Genomic DNA, 24,743 nt, shown 5'->3' on the forward strand with positions numbered 1-24,743 from the left:
TTGTTATATTTTATATTAAACTTTTATTGGTCTTTCCTTTCCACGGGAGAAAACAGCACAAGCTGATTGTGTCAAACTATTTGGCCTTTGTCAGAAAGTCAAAAGCAGATCTAAGAGCCGTTTGAGACAACCATCTAGTGATGCCGATAACAGGACACATTGGGACCTGCTGTGAATCTACAGTTGTAAGTATTGAGGATTCTGTCGGCCTCAGTCATAAATTGATCCACACTCCTAACCTGCTTTATGAACAAGAAATCAGTCCATTAAATGAGCAAAAGAGAAACGGCTCATCAAGAGTGACCACTCAACCCTGTGAAATGACTAAGGACAAAAGAGCTGCAATAAACTATGATTCAGACAAACAAAGCGTTTAATGACATACTAGAATACTCCCATGCTGATATAAGTGAGAATGTCTCAACAGAATCACAGATGAGAGGACTTTAATATCATATATATATATTTGAATACATACTGTACTGTATATGAATACAAATTGAGACTTTTACTTATATATTAGTTTTCTCAAGAAACATTTCTTATTGTTATTAATGTTGAAAATGGTTGTGGTACTTATTGTTTTTGTGGAAACTGATACATTTTTTTACCAGCATTCTTTAATATACAGTTCAAAAGAACAGCATTTATTTGAAATAGAAATCTTTTGTAAAAGTCTTTAGTTGTACTGTCAAAAAAAGTAAAAAAAAAAAAAAAAAAACTTTGAACAAGTGTATATTTTTGAGTATAATAAATATTGTAAATGTGATTTATTTGTCTATATTGCTATATTGTAACAATAACATACACCAATTTAAATATGTTTAACTTGATTTAAATTTCAGGACAGATTGGGGAGATTATTTTGGGGGGAGGCCATTTTTTTGTTCTGTTTTTTTAGTATTAATATTATTATTGATTTTGTGAGACTAGCCATGTTATTTGTTTTTACAACAATTCAATTAAATTGCAACTACTAAATGATATTAAATCAGAAATTACTAAATCTGCAATCACAAGTCTCAATATGAAATCAAATTGATATAGTTGATATTGATTTAGTATATTGATATTGGACAAGTTGATATATCTAAAAAAAAGTTGGTATATATATATATATATATATATATATATATATATATATATATATATATATATATATATATATATATATATATATATATATATGTGTTTATAAAGAGTTGTTAAATCCAAATGATTTACTGTTGCTCTGTTCTCTTACTGTATGTTAACAAACAACTGTATCTTTTATTTATCTTACGTAATTTTAGGAGAAACAACAGAGACAAAGTTGACAGTGGGGATGTGCTCAAATTTAGAAAGGCACATAAAAATGAATTACTCATTCTACAGAGCCACTAAAGGGACATGGTTAGGCTTGCCACGGTAGTCTGTTACATTACAGTACATTACGCTTTCACTTATCACGTGACGAGAGTAAGGAGAGATGACTGACGTTGTCAGAGGATTTGGTGCACAACAAATCCAACAGATGGGCTCCGTAGAATCCGCTCTCTCCTTTCCAAATTCTGAATTCGGCTTCAGGCACATCCCTTGACACTTTTAAATAAGTCTCCTGAGCTAAAAAAAGCAACTCATGAGCATTGTTTTCTGAGCTAGACTGTGTGTGTGTGTGTGTGTGTGTGTGTGTGTGTGTGTGTGTGTGTGTGTGTGTGTGTGTGTGTGTGTGTGTGTGTGTGTGTGTGTGTGTGTGTGTGTGTGTGTGTGTGTGTGTGTGCAGCAGTAGCAGTTGGATTGGGTGTAATGAATTGAATCCTGTTCTTCAATTGATTAGCAACAGTCGACCTGTGGAACTAAAGCATCAGCAGGACTCGAGTCCATAATCCGCTGTCCTGCACTGCAGTAATTGAGGTATTACACCTACGCAAGAGTGAGAGTGGAGAGTAAGATTACTCTTTATCACTTGTGCTCTAGCACCTCCTCTGTAAGTGGTTTTGGCTAAAAGCATCTGCTTAATACTTATGTTACATTTTATTTTAACTCAAACAAAAAAAGTATATAGAAAGACCATGCTTCATTTCTGATTATTGACTCTTTCTGCAAGTGACAGAATTACACAAAACTAAGATGAACATGAACATTTCATTAAAGACCCCCTGCATGAAAAGCAAGGTTTTAACATTGTTTATATGTCTATGTAGGTTTTTGATATGCTTTAAGACAAACCATGTGCAAATTCATCAGCCAACACCATGGCTGAGAATTTTCTCCTTAAAACTGCAGTGAACCAAAGACGGTACCAAAAACAAACTCCCCTTTTTCCTACCGCCACAAACATGTCACCAATCCCGCCAATGTTCAGGGCGGGGCTTTTCTCCTCTGTTTGTTCCACATGATTTTTAGAAGGCAGCTGTCTGATGGGAACATGGTTTGTGTAACATTAAAAAGACATTATTAACTGTTTGTAACATAGTCAAAGGCTAAATCATATTAATTACTGTTATGTGTCTGACATTGTAGAGAGCGATACAAAAAATGCATTACCATTCTGATACATTGACTTGTAGACAAGCTGTATAATTCGCTCTTCCTCTTCTTCTTCCGAATCAGTTTCTAGTTAAAACTTAAATGGTTGAATTAAACCAATATTTCCACTTGCCATTGTTGAGCGTTTACTACAGTTGACCGATCTGGTAGTCCGAGCTGGTGTGAGTGAGTGGAGGCGGGGACTAATTTGCATATCCATGGTCCACGTATACTAAAGGAAGCAAAGTTACATTCAAGCTAATTAAGGCATGATTTTGATCATCAAAGATGAGTTTTAAGGGGGAGTTAAACCAACATTAACAAAGAGTAATAAATGTTGTAAGAATATATTGCTCATTGATAGTTAATTTTAGTTAATGCATTAATTAATGTTAATGAATGTGACCTTACTGTAACATGCTACAACAATATCACACAATTGTGCTCCCTGTTGTTACTCTAATAACTTAAAAAATGTATCATTGCTAGTTATAACGTGATTTTTTTCAAATGATTGCTGGTGTGATATTGCTTTAATAAATGTGTTTTGCTATGGTTAGAACTTTTTCACAATACGCATGTTGTCCCATCCGACTCGAAGAGCTTTTTTGTGAATAGACTGTCATCAGTTGTAATAAATGACTTTAACTACTTTGGCATTTGAAACTAACTTTTCATCTTTTTCAAGATAGCTTACTGTGGAAGGAAGAAAACAAGGCTAGTATCCACCTTATGTTTAAAGGGTTAGGTCACCAAAAAATGAAAATTCTGTCAGTAATTACTCACCCTCATGTTGTTCCAACCCCGTAAAACTTTCGTTCATCTTCGGAACTCAAATTAAGATATTTTTGATGAAATCTGAGAGCTGGCTCACTCCTTCATAGGCTGGTAGGTTATCGATATCTGCCATCTCAGAAAAGTTAGTAAAGACATCGTTAAAATAGTCCAAGTAACTACAGGGTGGGCCTCTGAGTGAGTTCACGTAGTGTAACAGCATCACACGCATCACACACATGACCAGCGTCGGCCAATAGTGAGCTACGTTCTGACGTACAACCCAGAAGCGCTGCGCTGTTACACTATGTGAACTCACTCAGACCCACACAGAAGAAAATGAATAGTTGAATAAAAAGTATTCTCGTCGCTTGATAAACTTAAGGTTGAGCCACTGTAGTCTCTTGGACTATTTTAACGATGTCTTTACTAACTTTTCTGGGATGGCAGATATCGATTACCTAGCAGCCTATGGAGGAGTGAGACAGCTCTCAGATTTCATCAAAAATATCTTAATTTGTGTTCCGAAGATGAACGAAAGTCTTACGGGTAAAAATTTTTTACCCGTAAGTTCACTGTAAAAAAATTCTAACCTCCCCATCTCAAAATTTTCTAGTGACTGGTCACATCTAAATTATTCAATTGGCCCAAGTGAAATTCTGTGAATTGAATTTTTATAATTTACAGAATTTCACTCGGGCCAATTGAAAAATTTAGATGTGACCAGTCACTAAAAACATGAGGACAGAATTTTCATTTTTGGGTGAACTAACCCTTTAATGTAAGAGCAGAGCGGACATTTGTAAATTGAATGTGTCTGGATTCCGGTTTTATGCGCTTTTTATGCGCTTTTTAAGTTATTTCTTAATGTACAAACCAGCTTGGTGTGATGGTTGATATTGGAAACTGGCATTTCTTAAGCATATATCCGCGTTGCAAACTAAGGTGGATACCATCCTGCCTACTGAGATGCCTTCATCTGTTTGCTTTTTGATGGCAACGTATCCTTCACTACTTATGATATCCCACAATCCAGTGTGTTCTATTCCAGTTGAGCAAAAAATAAAGATGGCGTCTGAAAAAGTATGGTATTTTGTGTTTGTGTGTTAATGTATGGTATTTCACCAACTTTTTCCACTTTTGATGTAATTTCTAGCAAGACATTTGTATTGTTGTAATTAAATATTTGTTTAGTTGTTACTAAAGCTCTCGCTATTTTGTTGTAGATCATTAAATCGTTATGCTGCCTCAAAAGTCTGTCCAAATCAGTTTCGGAAGGTTCATTCATGCACAAATGCTGCCTGTAGTCATTGCCTGCAAGGCAACAAGTCAGCTGTATAAGCTTTCAGACGCAGCCGTTGTCTGAGGTGATAAATACTGAGATGAATGTCAACGGCCCATGAGAAAAGAAATATTCAGTTGCACGCTACAGGATTTAATCTATGAAGACATTTTAAATGTAGTTTTTTAACGTTTGATTGATGTGGTTTTAGCTTGTTATTCTCTGTATTTAAAGCCTAATGCATTCGTGAACACAGTGACGTTTCACGAAGTAGCAAAATGGTCACATCAATCTTGCATGATTTATCATAAATCTTCATGCTTTTGCAGCTCATAGTTGAACTCTGCCAAAAAATCATTATAATACACATGTGACACAGAGAGCCACACACACATCAGGCACATAGAAACACTCAAAGGCCTCATGGGAAAGTAGCTGAATAATGAGAAGACACCTCTGGCAGCTTAATTACTGCGCACATCTGTCAGCATCACACATAGAGCAGGTGCCATCGCCTCAGACAAAGTTCCTTTCAGTGCTTCTGATATTAAAGAAAAACAGGAAAGAGTGTCCCTGCTTGCCTTTGAGAGGCTTTACTTGCTTCTCTTGCTAGGCCTCAATCGATTATCAAAATGCAAGCATCTAAATGATTTTGCTCATCATAAGCCATTGATGTTTTTATTTACATTTACAGTTTACAGTACGTTTCCATTTGGAAACAGTAGTCAGCTACACTAGTTAACATGAACTAACAATGTATTTTTCAATGTATTGTGATATTTCAATTGTATTTTTATTAACTAACGCTAACTGGGAAACTGGGAAGAAAGGGAATATTAGATTTCAATAACTCATATTTCACAACAAATTCTCTCAAGATCAGTTTATTTGAGCTATGCTATTCACATTCATTGTATTGAACTGTCAAATTTTTTTCCATTTCTATCCATTGTTATTTGTCCTTACAGACATTTGGAGAGATCAATAAAACATAATTGTAAGCTCCATTAATGAATTTGTCCTCTTGGGGATTTTATAAGGCACTCTTTTATACATTTTGAATGTATACTTAAAAATCCTAACCCTTACTGATCCTACATCAGTCGAGCTCAATGAGCAGAATAAAACTGATTTAAAACTGTTCATTCAGACAGTCCGATGATGTGACCTTGCTTTTCATCTTGTGCCCTTCAGCGCTAACTCTTTTAGTGTTGTAAAAAGGCACTGCTTTAACCACAGGTTTATCAAAGAGCGCGTGGCGTCAAAGGTGATGCAATCCATGCGACATCCTTCAATCTCAATGCATTATGCATAGAACACTGTCAAATGGTGAACAGTAAAATGCATGAAATAAACCAGAAAATACAATAGCGCACAAAGGCGTTTTTTCATAAGATCTATCTGTTATTCCACAGAGAATATGAAAGCTTTCATTTGCAGGGCATCTTGTATAAAAATGATGGATTTAAAGAAATAAAACTGCTATTGTACTCTCACATATGTGTGAAATGGGACCATAACCTCCTTCCAACGTCTCTCTTCAACACACTCGCCCTAAAGCATTACGTGCTCCAAATCCGGACAATAGGGAAGTCAGTGACCAAGGTTAATGTGAATCCGTGATATCCTGCGATTTTCTCACAAGGCACTGGCTATAGACAGATGTCAGGGCTTTAATCATCTGTCAAAGAGCGCGCACACATATAAGCAACCCAGCCATGCGTGGGGCGTAGAGAAATTTGCAAATCACAATTCATCTCTTGGAGTCCAAACTCTCAGTGCAATTATTCTCCCATGCTGACTTCACATCATTTGTGTGAAGATTGTTTCTTTCTTTCCAGTCAAGGTAAAAATTAGGAAAACTTGGGAGCTTGTGTATAATCAGATAACATTTTTTTTGTTTTTAGGTTAGTTGGATTGGATTAAATGCGAAAAATGTACATTGTGGACAGCATGTGTTGAGTGATGTAACCATCCTAAAACAAAACATGTGCCAAAATTGTTGTGAAGGGTTATGACAGTAGAACATTATAGGATGCCTCAGGGAACTTGAGCTTGGTTGAAGGTTAGGATTTACTTGTTATTGAATGGCTATGAAAACTGTTTATGCAAAGCCAACATCAACCTTGACGATTGCCATAAAAGGTAAATTCATCCACAGCCGTCCCATAAATATTTCAGGTATTTTCTCAAGGTCCGGAGCGATGCAGTGAAAATTGTCTTATTTTCATCAGCAAAAACAGATGCAGAAAATGTCCTTGCTTGACTTTTTTCTGTTTGTTCTGCTTTTAGACCATATTATACCCGGTAGAGTATAATATGGTCATAAGAACTCTTCACTGTTTTATAGCCTCTCTAGGTTTTCGGTTGATTTCAGATGAGTCCATGAGTAAAATAATGAATAATGCTTACATCTCTGTTCTTTGCCTCATAAAAGCCCCACTCGTGAGGACAGGTTGCAGTGGAAAATGTAACTGCTCCAAAGTTACACTTTCATAGTTAAGGAGACTGGAGTTTCAACATTGTTTCAGATGTTTACTCTAAAACAAATTTGACAGTTGTTGACAACACATATACTGTTCGAAAGTTTGGGGTCAGTACATTTTTTGAATGCTTTTGAAAGAAGTCTTTAATGCTCAGCAAGGCACCATAAAATGCAGTGAAACAGTATTATTGTGAAATGTGTTATTTGTAACAATGTAAAAGTCTTTAATGTCACGTCTGAACAGTAGTATAGTATTGATATTGAGCTCAATTTGAGACATTGATCTCTTCTGAAGCACTAAAGGAGACACATTTTAGATTATTAGAGTCTAAAGAAAAACATCAAAATTCAAACCTTAAAAATTAAATTTTGTAATTTTTATAACTTCTTTCCCACCCTACATGATCATCGAAGCATAGTTAGAAGAGACATCAATCTATTTACAATATAGATTCACAATAAATCAATTCCATATTGGATATTGACATTTTTTCCCCATTTATCTGTATTGAAATTGGATGTTTAATTGTATGTGTTAATTTCTTCAGTTTTTACATTTAGATGACTTTTTCCATTATCTAACACTCAATTTTAATAATAATAATAAAAAAAAATCAAACATTAATTTAATAACACTGTTAAAGGGTTAATTCACCCACAAATTGTCATCGACAGCACATTTAGTCATCGATTCACCCTCATATCGTTCCAAACCCATACAGTACATATTTTGTTCATCTTCAGAACACAAATCCAAATATTGCAAATGTGAATAAAGTAAAATTTTCCATATTTGAGTGCTTTATATATGGCCGCTGATCAGTGTTTGAAAGTGAATAAAAGCCTAATTTAAATCTGTTCTTCATATAAAGTGATTGTGTCTCTTCAGAAGACTCGGTTTTATTTGACAGTCTCGCTTTATAAGTTTTGGGTGAATGGACTTTCAATGGAGGGATCAGAAATCTTTCAGATTTCATATCTTAATTTGTGTTTTGAAGATGAACGAATGTCTAATGGGTTTGGAACGACATGAGAGTAAGTTATTGATGACAGAGTTGTCTTTTTTGGGGGGGGGGGGGGGGGGGGGAACTATACATTTAAATGGAATCTTTGACACTTCTATAATGTTGTGATACCAAAAATTAACTTGTAGCATTTAAAATGATTGGTTTTAATTTTTGTGTTTTACTTTTTAAGTATAGGCCAAAACAGTTTGAATCGGGTCAAATAAAAAGAGGATTGTTAAGACTCTTGAAAGCCCCAACTAAAGTCGGAAAATTGTTAATTATAGGCCTTAAATATCATCCATTCACTTCCATAATGTCATATATGGTTTCATGGTTCACACACTGCTCATTGACTCACACAGCAGCTTTAAACTTGCTGCTTGCTAGTCAGAGTCAGACTCAGACCCCTCGGGTTCGGCCCTCAGCCGATAAGGCTGTAGTAGCAGGCTGATAAATGGCACATAAATGTGTTGCTCTGTATCTGTTTTGACAGCAGTCTCCCACTTTCTCCAGGCTTTGTGAATGTGCGGAGATTGCCACAACATACACCAATTAATTTTAATCTACCTGTCTCCTGCGCTCCCCTAATGAGAGGCAGGCTCCTGTGTGCATAAGCAGAATATTAACTGTTTGGGAAAATAGTACACGGTCACACTCGTCTGTGCTCAGAGGAACTCTTTGGCTTTCACATATCAGGATATCATGAATAATATGAGAAATGTTGTATACTATTCTGCTCTAGGGCAGGAAGATGATTTTTGATTGAAGCGTTTTCTGGCAGAATAAGTATTTACGAACAACATACAGTATAAATGTTAAAAGTCATTGTATAGCTGTTTCACCATGTCTCCTCTCTGTTATTGTTTTGAATAAGCGACATCTAGCGGTGAAACATACTGACCTTTAACCTCTTCCACTCTAAGGCATATTTTGGAACACTCAAGTTTAAATGTTCAACCTACACACATACAGTGTAGGAAATGTAAAAAAAAACATTATCTTGTACTATCTCTACAAGCATTATCTTTTTTTTATGTTTTTTTCTAAGGTACGTTTATAAAAGCTACTTAAATGCCTTAATTGAACTAAGGCCTAATCCTGGCTTAATCTAAGCCCTGTCTGTGAAACTTGACACTTAAATCACAAAAGGTAAAATGTATTTTTACATATGATGTTTGAGATATTACTTGCAGCATTACTTGCATCAAGTTGTTGTTTCTTTTCTTTTCCTTCATGTCAAATCTCAAGTTAGGTTACCCATTCTGCTATGACATTTAATGATGTTTAACTAACACATTCAAAACATTATTTTACTACTTACAACTTTATTGTAGGATACTTGCATCATTAGGTTTTACCAGCATTTAAAGTCGACTTGAAATGGAAGTTGAGAGGTTTTTTTCCTTCCCTATTGCAACATATATCAGCTTTAAAGAAGGAAAACAAATGTATGGCGGGGCTCGATTTTGTTCATGGGAAATTGATTGGATGGTTGTGGTTTGCTATTGGTCAATCTCATGTGAGTGACAGGTTGTCCCGCCCTCACGCCACTAAACACGTCATCAGAGTCATCACGTTAACTTCATGAGTAGATTTTTATTATTATTATTATTATGAAGATAAAGTTCAGCCTTAGGTGATTAGCTCAGAGAAAATGTTTCAGAATGACACTGAAGCAGTGGTTGGTCTTGTCCCAAATGGCCCTCTTGATGTGGTGGAAAATAAAGTGCTCCAAATAAATAGAGCTGTATTATTATTGTGGATAGCATAGCTACCATAGCCCATTTGGTCCTGGGAGAATTTGATGAGAAATTAGAGAAATTTATTAGTTTATAGAGTTTCTCTGAGGTTTGTTTGCAGACTTTGGTATTTAATCTGATCATAGCAGTTTGTAGAGATTTCTTCTGAAACTTAACAGGCCTTCTCTCATGAGAAGCTGGAGATCTGCTTCGAGGAGAAACAGTGTAGACTTTAAACAATCCCATTTGTGATATTTATATCCTATGGAGATAAAAGTCTAGATAATACATATTTTTCTTTCTTTTTAGATTTCCTGGGGTCTAAAGAATGTGAACTGAACTCATCTGACATCTGAATATATAATCACCTCTTTCTTAAACTTTATTGTCCTCATAGCTTTCTTATTCTTTGCATCTAAATGCATGTGATTACACATACTCTTTGTGAATACACACAGTCTTTGCTGTGATTAGTAGGCAGGGGACTGGACTACATTTGCAAACCATCCTGGATTGAAATTCCATTTCATCTAGGAGAGGTCACTGCAACATATGGATGTTGAGAATCTCCGTCTCTCACATTTATGATTTGAATACATTATTTCTGTAAGGTGAAATCTCATTAGTTAGCTAACTGTAAGAGCTTCGTGTATAGGGCACAAATTGAGGATTTTTCATTCTATTGTAGATTTTGTGTGGATCAAAAGTTTAATGCGTTCAATTGCTGTGTATGCATTTTATCCATTATGCAGTGTCAAACCTGGTTAAAACTGTGGTGCTTCTACTGATTGGTTTTTAATGAATACAAACTGTTGGACAACTGCACATTTAGACTAAAACTACAAACTTTTTTCCCCCCTTGCAAGAAAACTTGATTGGAACGAGTAGTTGGAGTTGTCCTCTAACCCAGATGTGCTGATTATTAATCATAAATTGCAGCAATCTCAGATGAGCTCTGATAGGCTGATTTGCAGAGGTCTTCCTGTTATTGGACGTCCTGCTGTTCTCAACAGGATACATTCCAATCACCTGATAGTGTCCTGCTAAGTGGACTTCACAGAGAATTTGTATAAATCTTATATAATTATTTATATTAGTAACCACAGACAAGGCTTAAGCCTAGTCCCAGACTAAAAAGCATGTTTGAGCTGTTTTAACTGAAAGCAACTTGTCCAAAATGTCCTACTTGAACTAAGGCCTAGTCCTGGCTTAATCTAAGCCATTATACAATGATTATACGATGTCATGCCGAAAACGTCTACCTTCACGATTCAATTAACAAATGTAAAAAAAATTAACAATTAGGCAAATTATTGATTTTGGACTCATAGAGCCCTGTGACAAACTTTTGATTATTTTGCCCTCTCCCTCTGTAATGTGCTGAAATTGTGGTAATAAAAGTGAAGGCAGTGTCAAAGTTTTAATGTCAGTCAATGAGTGATAGTGAAAGAGTCATTACTCTCAGTCCATTGAGTTCATTATTGCCTCTCGCTGTAATAACCGTATATCAGAGAACTCCGCAACTCATTTGCTCCCATTCTGTATTTATTGATTCACTGTTTAAGGTCAGACGTCCAGGTCAAGGCATAAAGCTCATAATGTTTAATAATATGAAGCTTTGCACACAGAGGAGAAAATCTCTTTATTCAATGAATCTAAACCCATGATTAAAACACTAAAGACTGATATTATTGCAAATTATAGTACAATCAGAAATATGCAATGTCATATTTAATAGTTTTGTAATGTCATAGTTAATATAGTCTTGATAAAATAGTAGTGTGAATTCTGACAGCATTAAGTTTGTTGGTATTGTTAACTAAAATTATTACAAATCATTTTCGGTAATTGAAATAAAGTTGAATGAAAAAAAAAATATATAAATATTAGATAAAAAAAAGTTAAACTTAAAAAAAATTAAGAACATTAGAGAGATTGTCTTGGCAACTAACTGAAATAAAAAAGTTTAAGTATAAAAATACTAAAACTGATATAAAAAGAAATATATAATTAATAAATAAAACCCCTAAACTAAAATTAAGATTTACTTAAACTAATAATGGACTAAAAAATGTTAACACAATATATTTATAACTATTATAAATACACTGGTTTACTTGCTAACTACAAAGTATGATATATTACTAAGCTAATGATTTATCTTTTAGCAATTATTGTGATTAGTATAGTGGCACTATATTGGTGGTATAGTGACTAGTGTAGAGAGGAAAAATAAAACTTATGCGAGTGAATGAAAACTCATTGAAATGATTTAGTTTTTCTAGCATCTCATATTTTTTTCCATCACCATGTCGCTTTAGGGGCTCAGAAGAGACATCATTTAAACGTACAGTATGGAATCTTTTTAGCCGCTAGGGGTCGCTAACCTTATACAATAACAAAGGCGTAGTTTGATGACGCAACATTTGCTAAGAATTATGGATCTTGTCGTCAACGTCAAGCCGACTGATCTAATAATGTTTATGGATGACTGAATACATCGATGCTTTTATCATGACTGTGATATGAAGCAGTTCGGGATTGCTAAGAGACAGCTATCAGCTCCACACGCGACGCGAGTCCCGCGGATATAAAAGGAATATGGACATTTCATTCTACCGAACTACAAGCAGAATTACTACTCACAGGTCAGTTTATTAGACAAATTAAACTTGTGAGGTAACGCAGCGCTGTTTCACTTGGTCTAACATTGCACTAGCACACTAAACTGCATTTCAATGTGTTGAAATGTATGTGTTAGTTTGTCTGTATGAGACTAGCAGTAAGATAGATCAACATTAGAATAACATACAGATCATATTCTAACATTTCATCATTGTTGAACTGTATAACATTGATTAGTTTTATGTAAATGTGCTCACCTGTTTAAAAAAGTACATGTAGGAGCGGTCGAAGTCTCGGACGTGGAGCTCTCGTTTATATACTGTCTATGGGAGCTCTCGGCATCTCGAAAACACCGCGCTGATATTGAATCTCATTTTAGTTCTCCTTTTTTATCCAAAGTCTGCTTGCCATGGTCCATAATGTTTGAACGAAACAACAACAGCGTGCAAATAGACATTGCGAACTACATTGTCCACGTCTGTCGCCTTGGTTACTATCAGAGGGCTCTGGTTACCATGGCAGCAAGAGCGAAAACCAGGGACAACGCGGATATGACGCCATTGACTGCGACAAAACGGAAATAAAGAAACGTGCCGTGTCTTCGAATTAAATAAAAATTTCTCCTGGTTTGAAAGTTGTTGGAAACAGTCGGGATAATGTAAGTACACAACTAAAAAAAAATATATAACATATATAGTGATTTTTGCTATTTTTAAAGCAAAAAAGTTACATATTGTGCCTTTAAGGCATAAATTAGCCTATATTAAGGGATAAGACTACATAGACTAACAAACTATTTTAGGATTTCTATTGAAGAATAGAGATTACAGATTACCCTCAGAAAGTGATTTCAGCTAATTGAATCATTTAGGTTTGGATTTGGCCCAACACTGAATATTATTATCTGCAGGTATTGGTATGAATCTCGCCTATACATTTATTGTTCTGAATATTACTGTTGGTGGAACGCCTGGTAAAGATATGCCAGTCTGAACTGTTGGCCTTCAGACAGAAGACTCTGTCGACTGGGATTAGTTGACTGTTTAAAGCAACACCAAAGCACTTTTCCTCTTCGGTCCCCCTACAGGTTGGAAGCGGAATTGTCCATTACCGCTGTCGTAAATAATTTAGCCTACCGCAGCCTACCGTCGCACACGCTATTTGTTTATCCAGCTTTGGAAATAACGATGTCCACAGACAAGGCAGAGTATGTTGCATGATTTTATGAAAGTATGATGTATTGCGACATCAGAAACGAAGAAAAACAAAATAATGACATTGCTTGCTATTTTTTTGCTATTGTAAAGCTTGCCGTAAAGCAAGTCAAATTTGTAGTTTCTTATGTCTCATTCGAACTACAGATCCGCCACCCGATCTGGCAAACTTGCATAGTGCGGTTATAGCCAATAAAGGGTCACAAAGCGAATGCAGAAGTGCCGTTCACACCCTGTTACGAGTTGATGAACCAATGAAACCATTTTGGAAACATTATTTTAAGGTACAAGGCACTGCAAGGCAGGAATCAGCCTCATGCTTTCTGTTGTGGGGCTTTTTTAGGATGGCATTGAGAGATCAGCAGCAGCTGACCGACTCTTAGGGCGTTTTCTGCAAGATCCACAAGATTTGAAAGGCTCAGAATACATTGAGCTGTAAGTGTGGCATACTGTGTTGCTCTTTTCACTGGACTGTATCACCACATAATTATTTCAGTTCATATTCCTATAAATTCCACACTTTAATGGCATCACATTTTGCTGCTGTGTTATGCTGAAGTATCCTGTGATGATAGCAATGGGATATTATGTAGTAAACCATAATGTGTGATTTGCATCTATTAGAAAGGCAACAGCCATGTAAGTAAAGCATTATGGCCGCTGCTTTGTTTTCATCTTATACTCTCAATGGCCTTAATCTTGTTCTAAATGACATGATGGATTTGGAAATCAAAGCAGGAGCCTGATGTTCAAAGGATTGTCTAAAAGTGCTTTATACCACCTCTCAGTAATCTCAGAAAGGTCAGCTCTCAGAAATATTTAAGTATAGAAGAAAACTTCCATAATGAGGAGAACTGTTTAATGACCTATTCAAGCTTGTATTCTTAAATCCAAAGGCTTTATTCTCGATATCAGTGCGCACTGTTTCTGAGATCTCTGAAACGCCTTGATTGTAGTCTTGAGTTTTCTTCCAGGAACATAGACGTCACAAAATCCCTCATTTAAATAATTTCCGCCCAAGGAATTCACAAAATGAAGGGGGCGGGGCCTGGTTGAGTTGTGTTAGCAGTGTGTTAACTCGCGGTTATGGTGAGGGGTGTGACATTTCCAAAACAAGCTCAAAGCAGTTGACCAATCACAGCACACTGGTCCAGCTGACCAATCAGAGCACATTGCACTTTTTGGAAGGAGGGGCTTCATTGAGACAGGAATGAAACAGAACGCTACTGACAGACTGCTATGGCACTAAGTTTACATCCAAGCATGAAATCCTATTCTAGTAGAGCCCAAAAAACAAAATCAAGACTTTTAAAAAGGGCATACGAGGTCACCTTTAAAAAGGCAAAAATTTGGCAGAAATTGTTTCTTCTCTCTGATCAATAATGAAACTATCGCCTTCTCTAGAGCTGCTTTATAGCTTAATTGAATTCATTTCATAATTGATGGACATCTAAGCTACACTGTTACTGAGCTGAACTGAGTTCATGCAGAACTGATATTTAGTTTTCTGTTGAGCTGCTTTAGCTGAATCGAAGTTGTTTCATGATTGATGAAATTTTGCAACATTAAAACTTTAATTTTTCCTCTTTTTATGGCTATGAATTGTTCAATTGCATATAAAGTGCTATATAAATAAATGTGACTTGACTTGATTTTGAAACGTAAGTATTTTGGGCAGAAACTACCATGGTAATCAGTGTAGACCACATTGTATTTTCAATAGTAGAAATAAGCTATTACGTGCAGGGAACACTAATTATGACCCTAGTATTGTGTTAAAACGTTAAATCTTTTAATAAATAACATTTAGTGTACTGACTGTGTAGAATAATAAGCTTCACATAATCTTTTATGTTTATTTTATATAGAATATCTATTTTAAGTGTTTTGTGTACATTTATTTCATGCAGTCATTTTTTTTTTTCAGTTAAAAATCAAAAAATCCAACAAGAGTCAAACAAGATAACTTTACTAGAGAAGCAACACTGCATAAGATATTGAGACTTAGAGAATTAATCTATAATACAAGTGTAAATTGTTCTTACTGCACTGACAGATTTAACAGTTAAAAAGAAGTGACACAAATCTTCTGGTGCATGTAAGACAAAATATACTTACATTCAAAATGTAAAACAAATCTTGATATATTATAAAGCTGCTTACTAAGTAAATGCATCCTGTCATAAGAAGTTTTAGATCATTTATTTACAGCATAATGTACTTACTGTACTTATCAGAATCACAATCAGAAAGAGCTTTATTCACATACGAGGAATCTGTTTTGGTGACAGAAGCTTCCACAGCACAAATGGAATGACAGTGACAAGACACAGATAATAAAAATAGAACAAAAAAAGAACAAATGCATATCAGTGTCAAATATGCTTGGCCAAATGAGGGGTATGCGTATGAGGGGCGCCTTGGAAAACGATGCACATATTATTCCTTTACAAAGATGACCGACATGGAATGAATGATAATTTCAATGACTGCGAGCTATCACAGCGTGTGTTCTGTGGACATCTGTGTCTGATTTATGAACAGAGTCAATGCAAAGGCTCAGAGATGCTGTTCATTAAAAGTTATAACACTCAAAATGCATCAAAACCACACAGAAGATGAGTGTTCATCAAGAATCAGAATACCCAGATGTTTTGTGATAGTAACTAATTAATAGTAGTTTCATTTCATGGCTGTGTGAAGAAATGTCTCTAAATTATATTATTGCAAGCACTGCAGCATCATTTAAACCAAATAAATGTTTAAACGGAACTATTTACAGTTTTGAAAATTGAACCCAGTTTCATGTTAATGTGTGCTAAAATGTTTAATTTGGTATAATGGAAAATGGACTTGATGTACTGTAGCTATAGTTTCTGAGCTCACATTATTTTTTTATTTTTTTGTTTGTTTTTTATTTACTAACACTGGGATAATTCAAAATTGTTTAGGGATAATTGATGCCACAGATGCTGTCAGTAGAGCTTCCCTTAACTGTCGCCCTTCTTTTTGAGCATAGACGTGAAAATGCACAATCCAAAATGAAATGACTATAATTCATGAATGCTTTGGAAAGCACATCAAAAAAATGAGGTGTAAAAAGGTTATAGAGGTTTAAATTTAGCAAATGTACTGTACCAAAAAATATATATATATATAGAACCTTGATCCTCAGACCTTTCCGACGATATGTGTTTTGTCACAAAAGTGTTGATGATAAAATACATTTTGCAATATGAAACATGACACGACCCACTAGGGGGGGCCCACTAAAAGATTTTAAAGTACTGTTTCCAGGGTAACTCAATGTCCAATTTTAAGGATGAATTTTGAGTGTTTATATATGATGATTATTACTAAAATATGTGATAAAAAAGGCAATAAAAAAGCGGCAAGCGGCCCACTAGAGAGATGGTGACAGTTAAGGTGTTAAAGGTGAAGTATGTACGTCGTTTTATGTTAGAATACATTCTCTTAACCCAGCTTATTTTACATTGATTACTATTCATGGGGTTATCTCCCCAGATAGTGTAAACACTGAGCCCTCCAGGCACCATCGAAACACTGAGAGCGGTCCATTCAGACCTGTCAATCACTTACAAGCTCAACCAATAGCAAGAGTTTTGGGTGTGGCTACTCTAGCAGGCGGAGCCAGAGGCTGTTTAGCCAGTGTGGGACAATGACCGACGCATTACATGTAAAAAGACATTCAGCTTCGGTTACAGACTTTTACAGATTAAACAGGTCATGAACAAATACAAGCGAACAGGGCATTACAATACAACGTGCTACAACGGACGCTTCAGTACCATACAGCATTATCACACATGTTTTTATTCTTTACTTTGACGTGTCCACTGTCCAGTGTAGACAGCCTCAAACAGTTATGGCACGTCATGTCAAAAATTAGTAAATGGGTCTATTATAAGCAAGACGCTCATGTTCGCTCTAGACAGAATGTTAGCTCAATTGCTTTTTTAATGGCACATAGCAACACAGCTAAAAAAACTCCTAATATGTTGGGCCTTTATTGAAAGTATAGTCTAGTTTTACCTGTTGAGACATGCCTTCACGAGCAGCCGTAAAAGCTGTGTTTGTGATTTGGGAAGACATGGCGTGCAAAAGGGGTGTTTGCAAAATCTGCTTTATTTTTGTAATTCCGCTAGGTGCCTCTAGTGTCGCAGTCACAAACTACATACTTCGCCTTTAAATGGTAAAGATCTCAGCATATTCCTTAGTGTGCAGTGACTAGCATTGCTTGTAACTCCTCTACTAATTCCGATAGTGGTTGTTAGATAAAATTTCCCACTCAGTGCATGCGTAAGCATTCATCAAGAAGAGTATCAGCATATGTTCTGTCAAGCTGTTTATCTGTATCCCGTCTACAGGATCAGGCGACATGAGCTGTTAATGTAGCAGGGCTACATTAAGTGCAAAACTCTTTTCAGGGTTATAAGAAGAGAACGGCTGCAGGAAATTGACTGGGACGAGTCATTAAATCCTCTGTCTGCTTAATACAAATCTCTTCCACCTGTGTCTCACCAGCAGGTGATGCCTCGCCGCTCGCTGAGAAATCCAGAAGAACCGGATAATCAATTTGATGAAAAGGGTTTTATATTAAAGAGATGATAGTGATTCACAGCAGCACAGAAAACACTTGTGTCATTGTACATTGTGGAAATGATCACACATATTTGGGCCTATTATATATTTTACATGAATGAAATATATATTTTATAAGTGTTAGTTCATTAGAAGGAACGAGGGAGGCTTAGCAAGAAAGGAAATTTAGACGTTGTCTTATATTTGATTAACCAAAATGTTGTTTTACAAAACAAGTACTATGGTGTGTTTTTAGTGAAGAGGAAACCTGGAAAGTGTTTTTTTTTTTTTTTTTTTTTTTTTAAGAAATTTATACATTGATTCATCATTGATTCATAGAATTGATCAAAAACTGCAGTAAATGTTTTTATAATGTTACAAAAGATTTCTATTTCAAATGAATACTGTTTTTTTTTTTTAAAACGTTCTATTTATCAGAGATTCCTGTAAAAAAAAAAAAAAAGTATTACGGTTTCCACAAAAATATTAAGCAGCACAACTGTTTTCAATGCTGATAATAATAAGAAATGTTTCTTGAGCAGCAAATCAGCATATTAGAATGATTCCTGAGGGATCATGTGACACTGAAGACTGGAGTAATGATGCTGAAAAATATCTTTCTTTTTTCTTTCAAATACTATGATAATATGATAGACAGCATGGTTGTCAATTATTAGCATATTCTATGAATTCCAAGTACTGTATTCCATTTAAATCATCACTGTACCAGAATGATGCTATTGTACTTATTTACCCATTTCCAATACCAGCTCTACCTACTAATTCCAAGTAAAAGTAAAACATGATTTTATTAATGCTAAATATGATTCATATAAAATCACCAAATACTGTATGTGCATATGCTTTGTGATCACATAGACCAGTGGTTCCCAAACTGGGGGGTAAGGGGTGTCTGCGGTTATAAAAAGGGGGGCACTGCAAGGCTATGGGATTCAGTGTACAGTCGGCAGATTGTTATGCAAAAGAAACCTCTTCAGGGTGATGCAAGACCTCACTGCGAAATGATCCTACTTATGGGTACATAAAGTTGTATTGGTTGTTGTCGTGGAATAACAGACAGATAGATGGTGAAGAATCAGAATTGAGTAAAAGGTGACTCAGACATTTGAGAGGTGCTTCAGTAAAGGCTTGCCATTTGTAAGAGAGAAAAAAGAGATTTGTTGTACCATCAAGACTGAGCTAGATGATGAGGGGCATTATAATGACATCAGCAGTAATGTTTTCCTCTGTCACCCCATCAGTCCTGGTTGTGTTCTCCGTTAGCTCTGTAATGATGTCATACAGATCCTTATTCACAGATCTCGGGGATTTTTTGAGTGCAGTTCTAAAAGTTATGTTTAAAGGGAAGAAAGAACAAGTTTTTGGATGCCAGTTTTAGACAGCTACATTTATACGAATACTTTGGAAACAAAAACTTATTTCTGAACATAGTTTTGAGTAAAGAAACGACTCTTAAAAGCGTCTGTTTATAGGTGCTGCCCACCTCAGACAAACGTGTCTCTTTTCTCAAAAATTGTCAACTTGATGGATGAAGAAGTATTTACATCTTGGGTTTCTAGTCTCACCCTGAGCATATGCTTGTATGCCATTCGTGTTCATATTAAGATGGATTCACCAGAAATTAGTGTTTTTTCCCCCCTGTGGTCCTGATCTCCATGGTCCAACAATGTCATTACTTAAATGACGTGGGGAAAAGGCCAAAGAAAAGATGTCCTCATTTGCCCGGTATATCTGCTTTCTGTGAAGTAAATTAGTCCTGCCATGAATGAGTCCTCCATGAGTAGCACAGTAGGCTTTATTCATTTAGTTTCTCTTGGCAGCGATTCCATGCAGGAATTCCAGGAGTCAATGGAATAGACATGCCCACAACATTAAGTACAATAGGCAGAGGCTCCTTGCGCACAGCGGGGGGTGTGTGTGTGTGTGTGTGTGTGTGTTAACTTTACAACATAACTATTATTTTACTCTCTGATTCTTAAAAATAAGTGACAAATGTCATGAATGGATTTGTTTATCATTTGTTTATTTTTTTAACACTTTAATGCTGTTGTAGTTTGATGCTGTGAGTTACTTCTTTTTTTAAAATTGTGGAATGTCTTAAAATAGCAGGGTTCATTTTAGGAGTGTTCCATTTATTTGCCAATTAGACTATGGGGCAGTTGAATGCTTCAATCTGATTGGTTGACGAACTTTCTCTAAGGTTTGCAATTATTTTCAGGGAACGCACGGCTAGTTCCAGGCAGGTCTTGACCGCATTACAGTTCCATATCACTTCGCCAAATGATTTCAGTTATTTCAAAGGTCTTCACAGACTACAACAGCAAAAGAACCAAAACACACAACGACACTGACCAAGCAAATAAATATAGTAAACAATAGGATAAAAACAGCAAATTATTTACATGTTTTTGGCAATAACAACGCTGTTCTTGGATCAGTTAAACTTACAGTTTCTCTATTAGTAAAGACGCTGTTGCTGTATACTGTTCACAAATGCTAAATCTCTCTCTATATATATATAACTGCATTAATAACTGCAATAGTCTGCTATCAGTGACTTAAGCCTTCATAACTAGCTCTAAAATGACGGAGGCATGGGATTAGATGCGTAAGAAATTAGTCCTACACATAAGAGCGTTTTAAGGACAAAAACCTGACACGTGTCTTGAAATACATGATCTGAACAATGTTTTGAGGCGTGGTAACCTTAGTATACTAATGGCCATATTATTGACAAATAATGCACACTCCGCTTCGTGTCGTGGCTGCATTATCACCTCGGCTGTGCATTACTTTTCTAAAAACTCAACGGCCCGTCGTCAGTTATTCCTTACTTGTTCATCTAAAGTTCCCCTCCAGCGTTCAATTACTCCTTATTACTATATCCTTCCCGTACAGCACCACCCCCTGCCCAGTGGCCACACAAAGCTATAACCACATCACAAATATAAACGTAGTTATTGATCAGCCTTTAAATCAATTTTTCATATTTCTTCCCACTGTTCGAGCAGGTTTTTGAGCACTAGCTGGCTAGCATTAAATTGATCTTTGTTATTGCTATCAACATAATTAATTTAGTATTTTTTATTTAATATTACTTTATTTTTTATTTTAAAAATGTATTTGTTTATTATATTAATGAATATTAAATATTTTTTTATAAATTTCATTATTTTATAATCTTTGTTATTTATTATTATTATTATTATTATTATTATTACAGCAAAAATAGATGAATATTATATTGTATATGTGTATTCTTTATATCTCTTACTGCGGACAACAACCTCAAGAACTAGAAATGTAAAGAGACTTGCTTTGGTATTAATGAACACTGATGCAAAAGTGACAGTGAGTATTTCCTGCCAAAGGAAACTAATGGCCATGTGTTTCATACAGGAACAAAAGCATTTTCACAGGAATCATTGGATATGTACTTTCTACTCTCACACATTTACAATAATCCTCTCTGTGGTGCTCGGCAGGCATGGGCCAGATGATGTAGCAGATGGTTCAGGCTGGACCCAGGAAGGTGTTTGATGGGTGGAAATAGGTGTATTTAATTGCATGTCAAGTCTGACACCTCTGCCAGGGTTAAAGGGGCCTGTCTGTTCCTGTGCCTGTTAGCCCTCACAGCTCCTTCAGCCAAGACTCATCACTGTCCCTGGAAATCATCACTAATACCATACACACATACACACCAAAACAATACTTCTCCACTGGTTGTCTACACGGCCCAGAAATTTAGTAGCTAGCTACTACAGTTAACATACAAAAGTAAGCAAAAGTTATGTTTCTGGCCACATTTTGCCAAGTGACAGATTAGGTTTTGTAGTCCTTTGTATTCCTTTAGTAACTATATGGACTATGCGCTGATGCTGAGTGGTTCCATTTTCACAGTAAGAGAGGTGGAGGACTATGTGGAGCGAGCGCCAAAGGATTTTTTTGGTGGGGGGCTACTTGTCACCAGCTCCTGGTTCACTCCTGTCCATACCCAAACCAGCCGTCAATGGCTCCTTGGAGGGGAAATGAATTATAGTATGAAGGTCTACAAAACCCAACACAGAAACTGAAGATAGGAACAAAAGTAACAGAATTATACTTCAAAATAAGATTCCAACACAAGACAGGGGAACACAGGCCAGACGCAACAGTAGTTGTATTTTATTATTCACATTTCCTGATGTCCAACAGACATGCAGAGCATTTTTGGGTCCATTCAAAGACATAAAGAAAAGAAAAATGGAATCAAAAATCAAAATGACCTTGGTCTAATTGTGCACACTTCTTCAGTGTGTTTTACTGTAAAGAAAATATAAGCTTTTTAATATTTCATTAAATGTGGATATTTTCACAATATAAGAACTGTACTACAAGTCATGCAGAATTTTTTTCCAATGTACTGTATACTGCTTTACTTGGGAATCTCTTGTGGTGGAAGTTAAATGATGAGCAAAAACCATTTAAAACAAGTTGTCTTTACACATACAGTTTTATACTGCAATACTTTATCCCCACTCAGAGACTAAAAAGTCACGCCATTCAGTGTGATGCAATGTGGTTAAACCAATGCAGGTTGTAAACTCTTCTTGCATCATCCAAAGAATGTGAAGTATGTTGTATCATGCATTTGTTACACTGTTTTTACCTTGCAAAAAGGTGCATGGAGACCCCATCAGTTGATCATATGAGTGAATGTTACTGTGATGAGTCACTCCAAACCGAAACAAAGCCAGAAGAGTTTTTGATATGCATGAATGAAACCTGGCATCTCTGAGATTCCACGCAAGGATTAGTCTCTGGGATCAGTGAAACAATCACTCATCAAATACTTCATTAAAACCTGCCGAACAGCCCTCGGTGCTCAGTTGGACAAAAATGAAAAGAGAAGCTGATGTTAACACTGTTGCCAGACACAAAGGCTTTTTTTAATTGAAAAGAAACAAAAAAAAACGTAAAATGTCTATTTTATCTGGATGTTGTGCTTGGCAGATGTTTAGCGTTGCAAAAGCAGGTCAGTGGAAGCACAAACTCACATGAACCTTCGCTCACTAATTTGGCTAATTACTTTCTTAAAGTAATGACCTGTGTCACTTCACACAATATGTGCGATGCTGGAGCGCCCATATGGAGAAAAAGATTTATGATTGTGTCCTGAGGACATTCCACACATTGTTTAGAGAAGCTAATGCTGCTTTGGAAAGTTTCCAAATATTTTTTTTGGTTTGCTTTTTACTTCTCACCCAACTACCTAATTGTTATTGTCTTTCGTAGCTGCAGTTATTCAAAGCTTGCAATTTATGCAAGACAACACATTATGAAGGATTCATTTGCTTTGATCCATCTCTGTGCTTTACCTGTTTCTCTCTCTCTCTTTCTCCTCTGCAGTGTGTCCTGGCACTGATAACAAGCTCAGCACGCTGTCTGATTTGGACCAGCAGTATAAGACTCTTCGGAAGTTCTATGAGAACTGTGAGGTGGTCATGGGTAATCTGGAGATCACCAGTATTGAAAGAAACCGCAACCTGTCTTTCCTCAAGGTGAGATTATCATTAACTACGTTGTATGGATCATTATAGGCACAGTCGAGGAATCCAAACGGTAAATTATATATTTTTGTCAGCGTAAACAATATATTTAATGTGATGCAAAATATAATGAGACTGGGGTTGGTTGTGGCATGTAAAGGCTTTCGGTCATGTAATTTTCTCAACCCATACCCAACCTATCACAACCCATTACTCCCCATACATAATTTGTGGAAAATTTCATTTTTAATATCTTGTCCATTGACTACAACAGTTAAAAGTTAAAAAAACCTAAAGGCCCCGATATACTCACAGAGAAGTTCTTTTTCATTCTGCGCTTAGGGGTAAAAAGTACATTTGCAGCGATATACTGTTAGCGGACATCCCGACAGCGCCCACGCTGCTGAGAGCAACGTTTAGATGAATCTGTAAATATGTTCGCGCAGACTTTCCTTTCAATAACAAAATAAACACACAACAAAAATGACAGCGGTGAGAAAACAGTTGTTAAGAAAGCATCTGATCATAGCGATGTGGATATGTTTTCACCAGCTCTGCATTTCGGTGTGTTTAGCATTGTAATGGACATGACACTGTTGATATGTTCGGTCTTGGTGGAGTAGATCTGGTACGCTGCTGCTGTTGCAGATCAAGTACGGGACTTGCTACTGCTAACACACAAACGACTCGCTGCTGTGAGCGAGTAAGACATGCTGCTGTATAGCATACATGAGTTACCCGTAGCAGATCTATACAGGTGGAGCTGGGGAAGGTGGAGGGTTTCTGAAAGCGCGCTGCACTTCTAAGGCAAATGCTGACCAAGTATTTAAAGGCTGAGCAGCAGGAAACAATCAGCTGTGCCCTATAGATAATGATGTGATTGACTGAGTTTAGGACTTATCAGCCTGCACCATCTTGAGTTTCATGACAGAACTTTGAATTAACTATGAAAAAAAGT

The 24,743-nt window shown here is 36.1% G+C and overlaps 1 protein-coding gene across 1 annotated transcript in view; it reads left to right on the forward strand.

The window, feature by feature from the left end:
• Positions 1 to 24,743, forward strand: part of LOC308688530 (receptor tyrosine-protein kinase erbB-4-like) — a 163,237-nt gene that overhangs the window by 61,219 nt on the left and 77,275 nt on the right. The window contains exon 2 of the mRNA XM_081361656.1: positions 23,646 to 23,797. Coding sequence (XP_081217782.1) covers positions 23,646 to 23,797 — 152 coding nt within the window. The remainder of the gene's footprint in view (positions 1 to 23,645; positions 23,798 to 24,743) is intronic.

The sequence above is a fragment of the Scardinius erythrophthalmus genome, assembly GCF_964197995.2.
Source record: "Scardinius erythrophthalmus genome assembly, chromosome: 3".
In the NCBI taxonomy this organism is placed as follows: Eukaryota; Metazoa; Chordata; class Actinopteri; order Cypriniformes; family Leuciscidae; genus Scardinius; species Scardinius erythrophthalmus.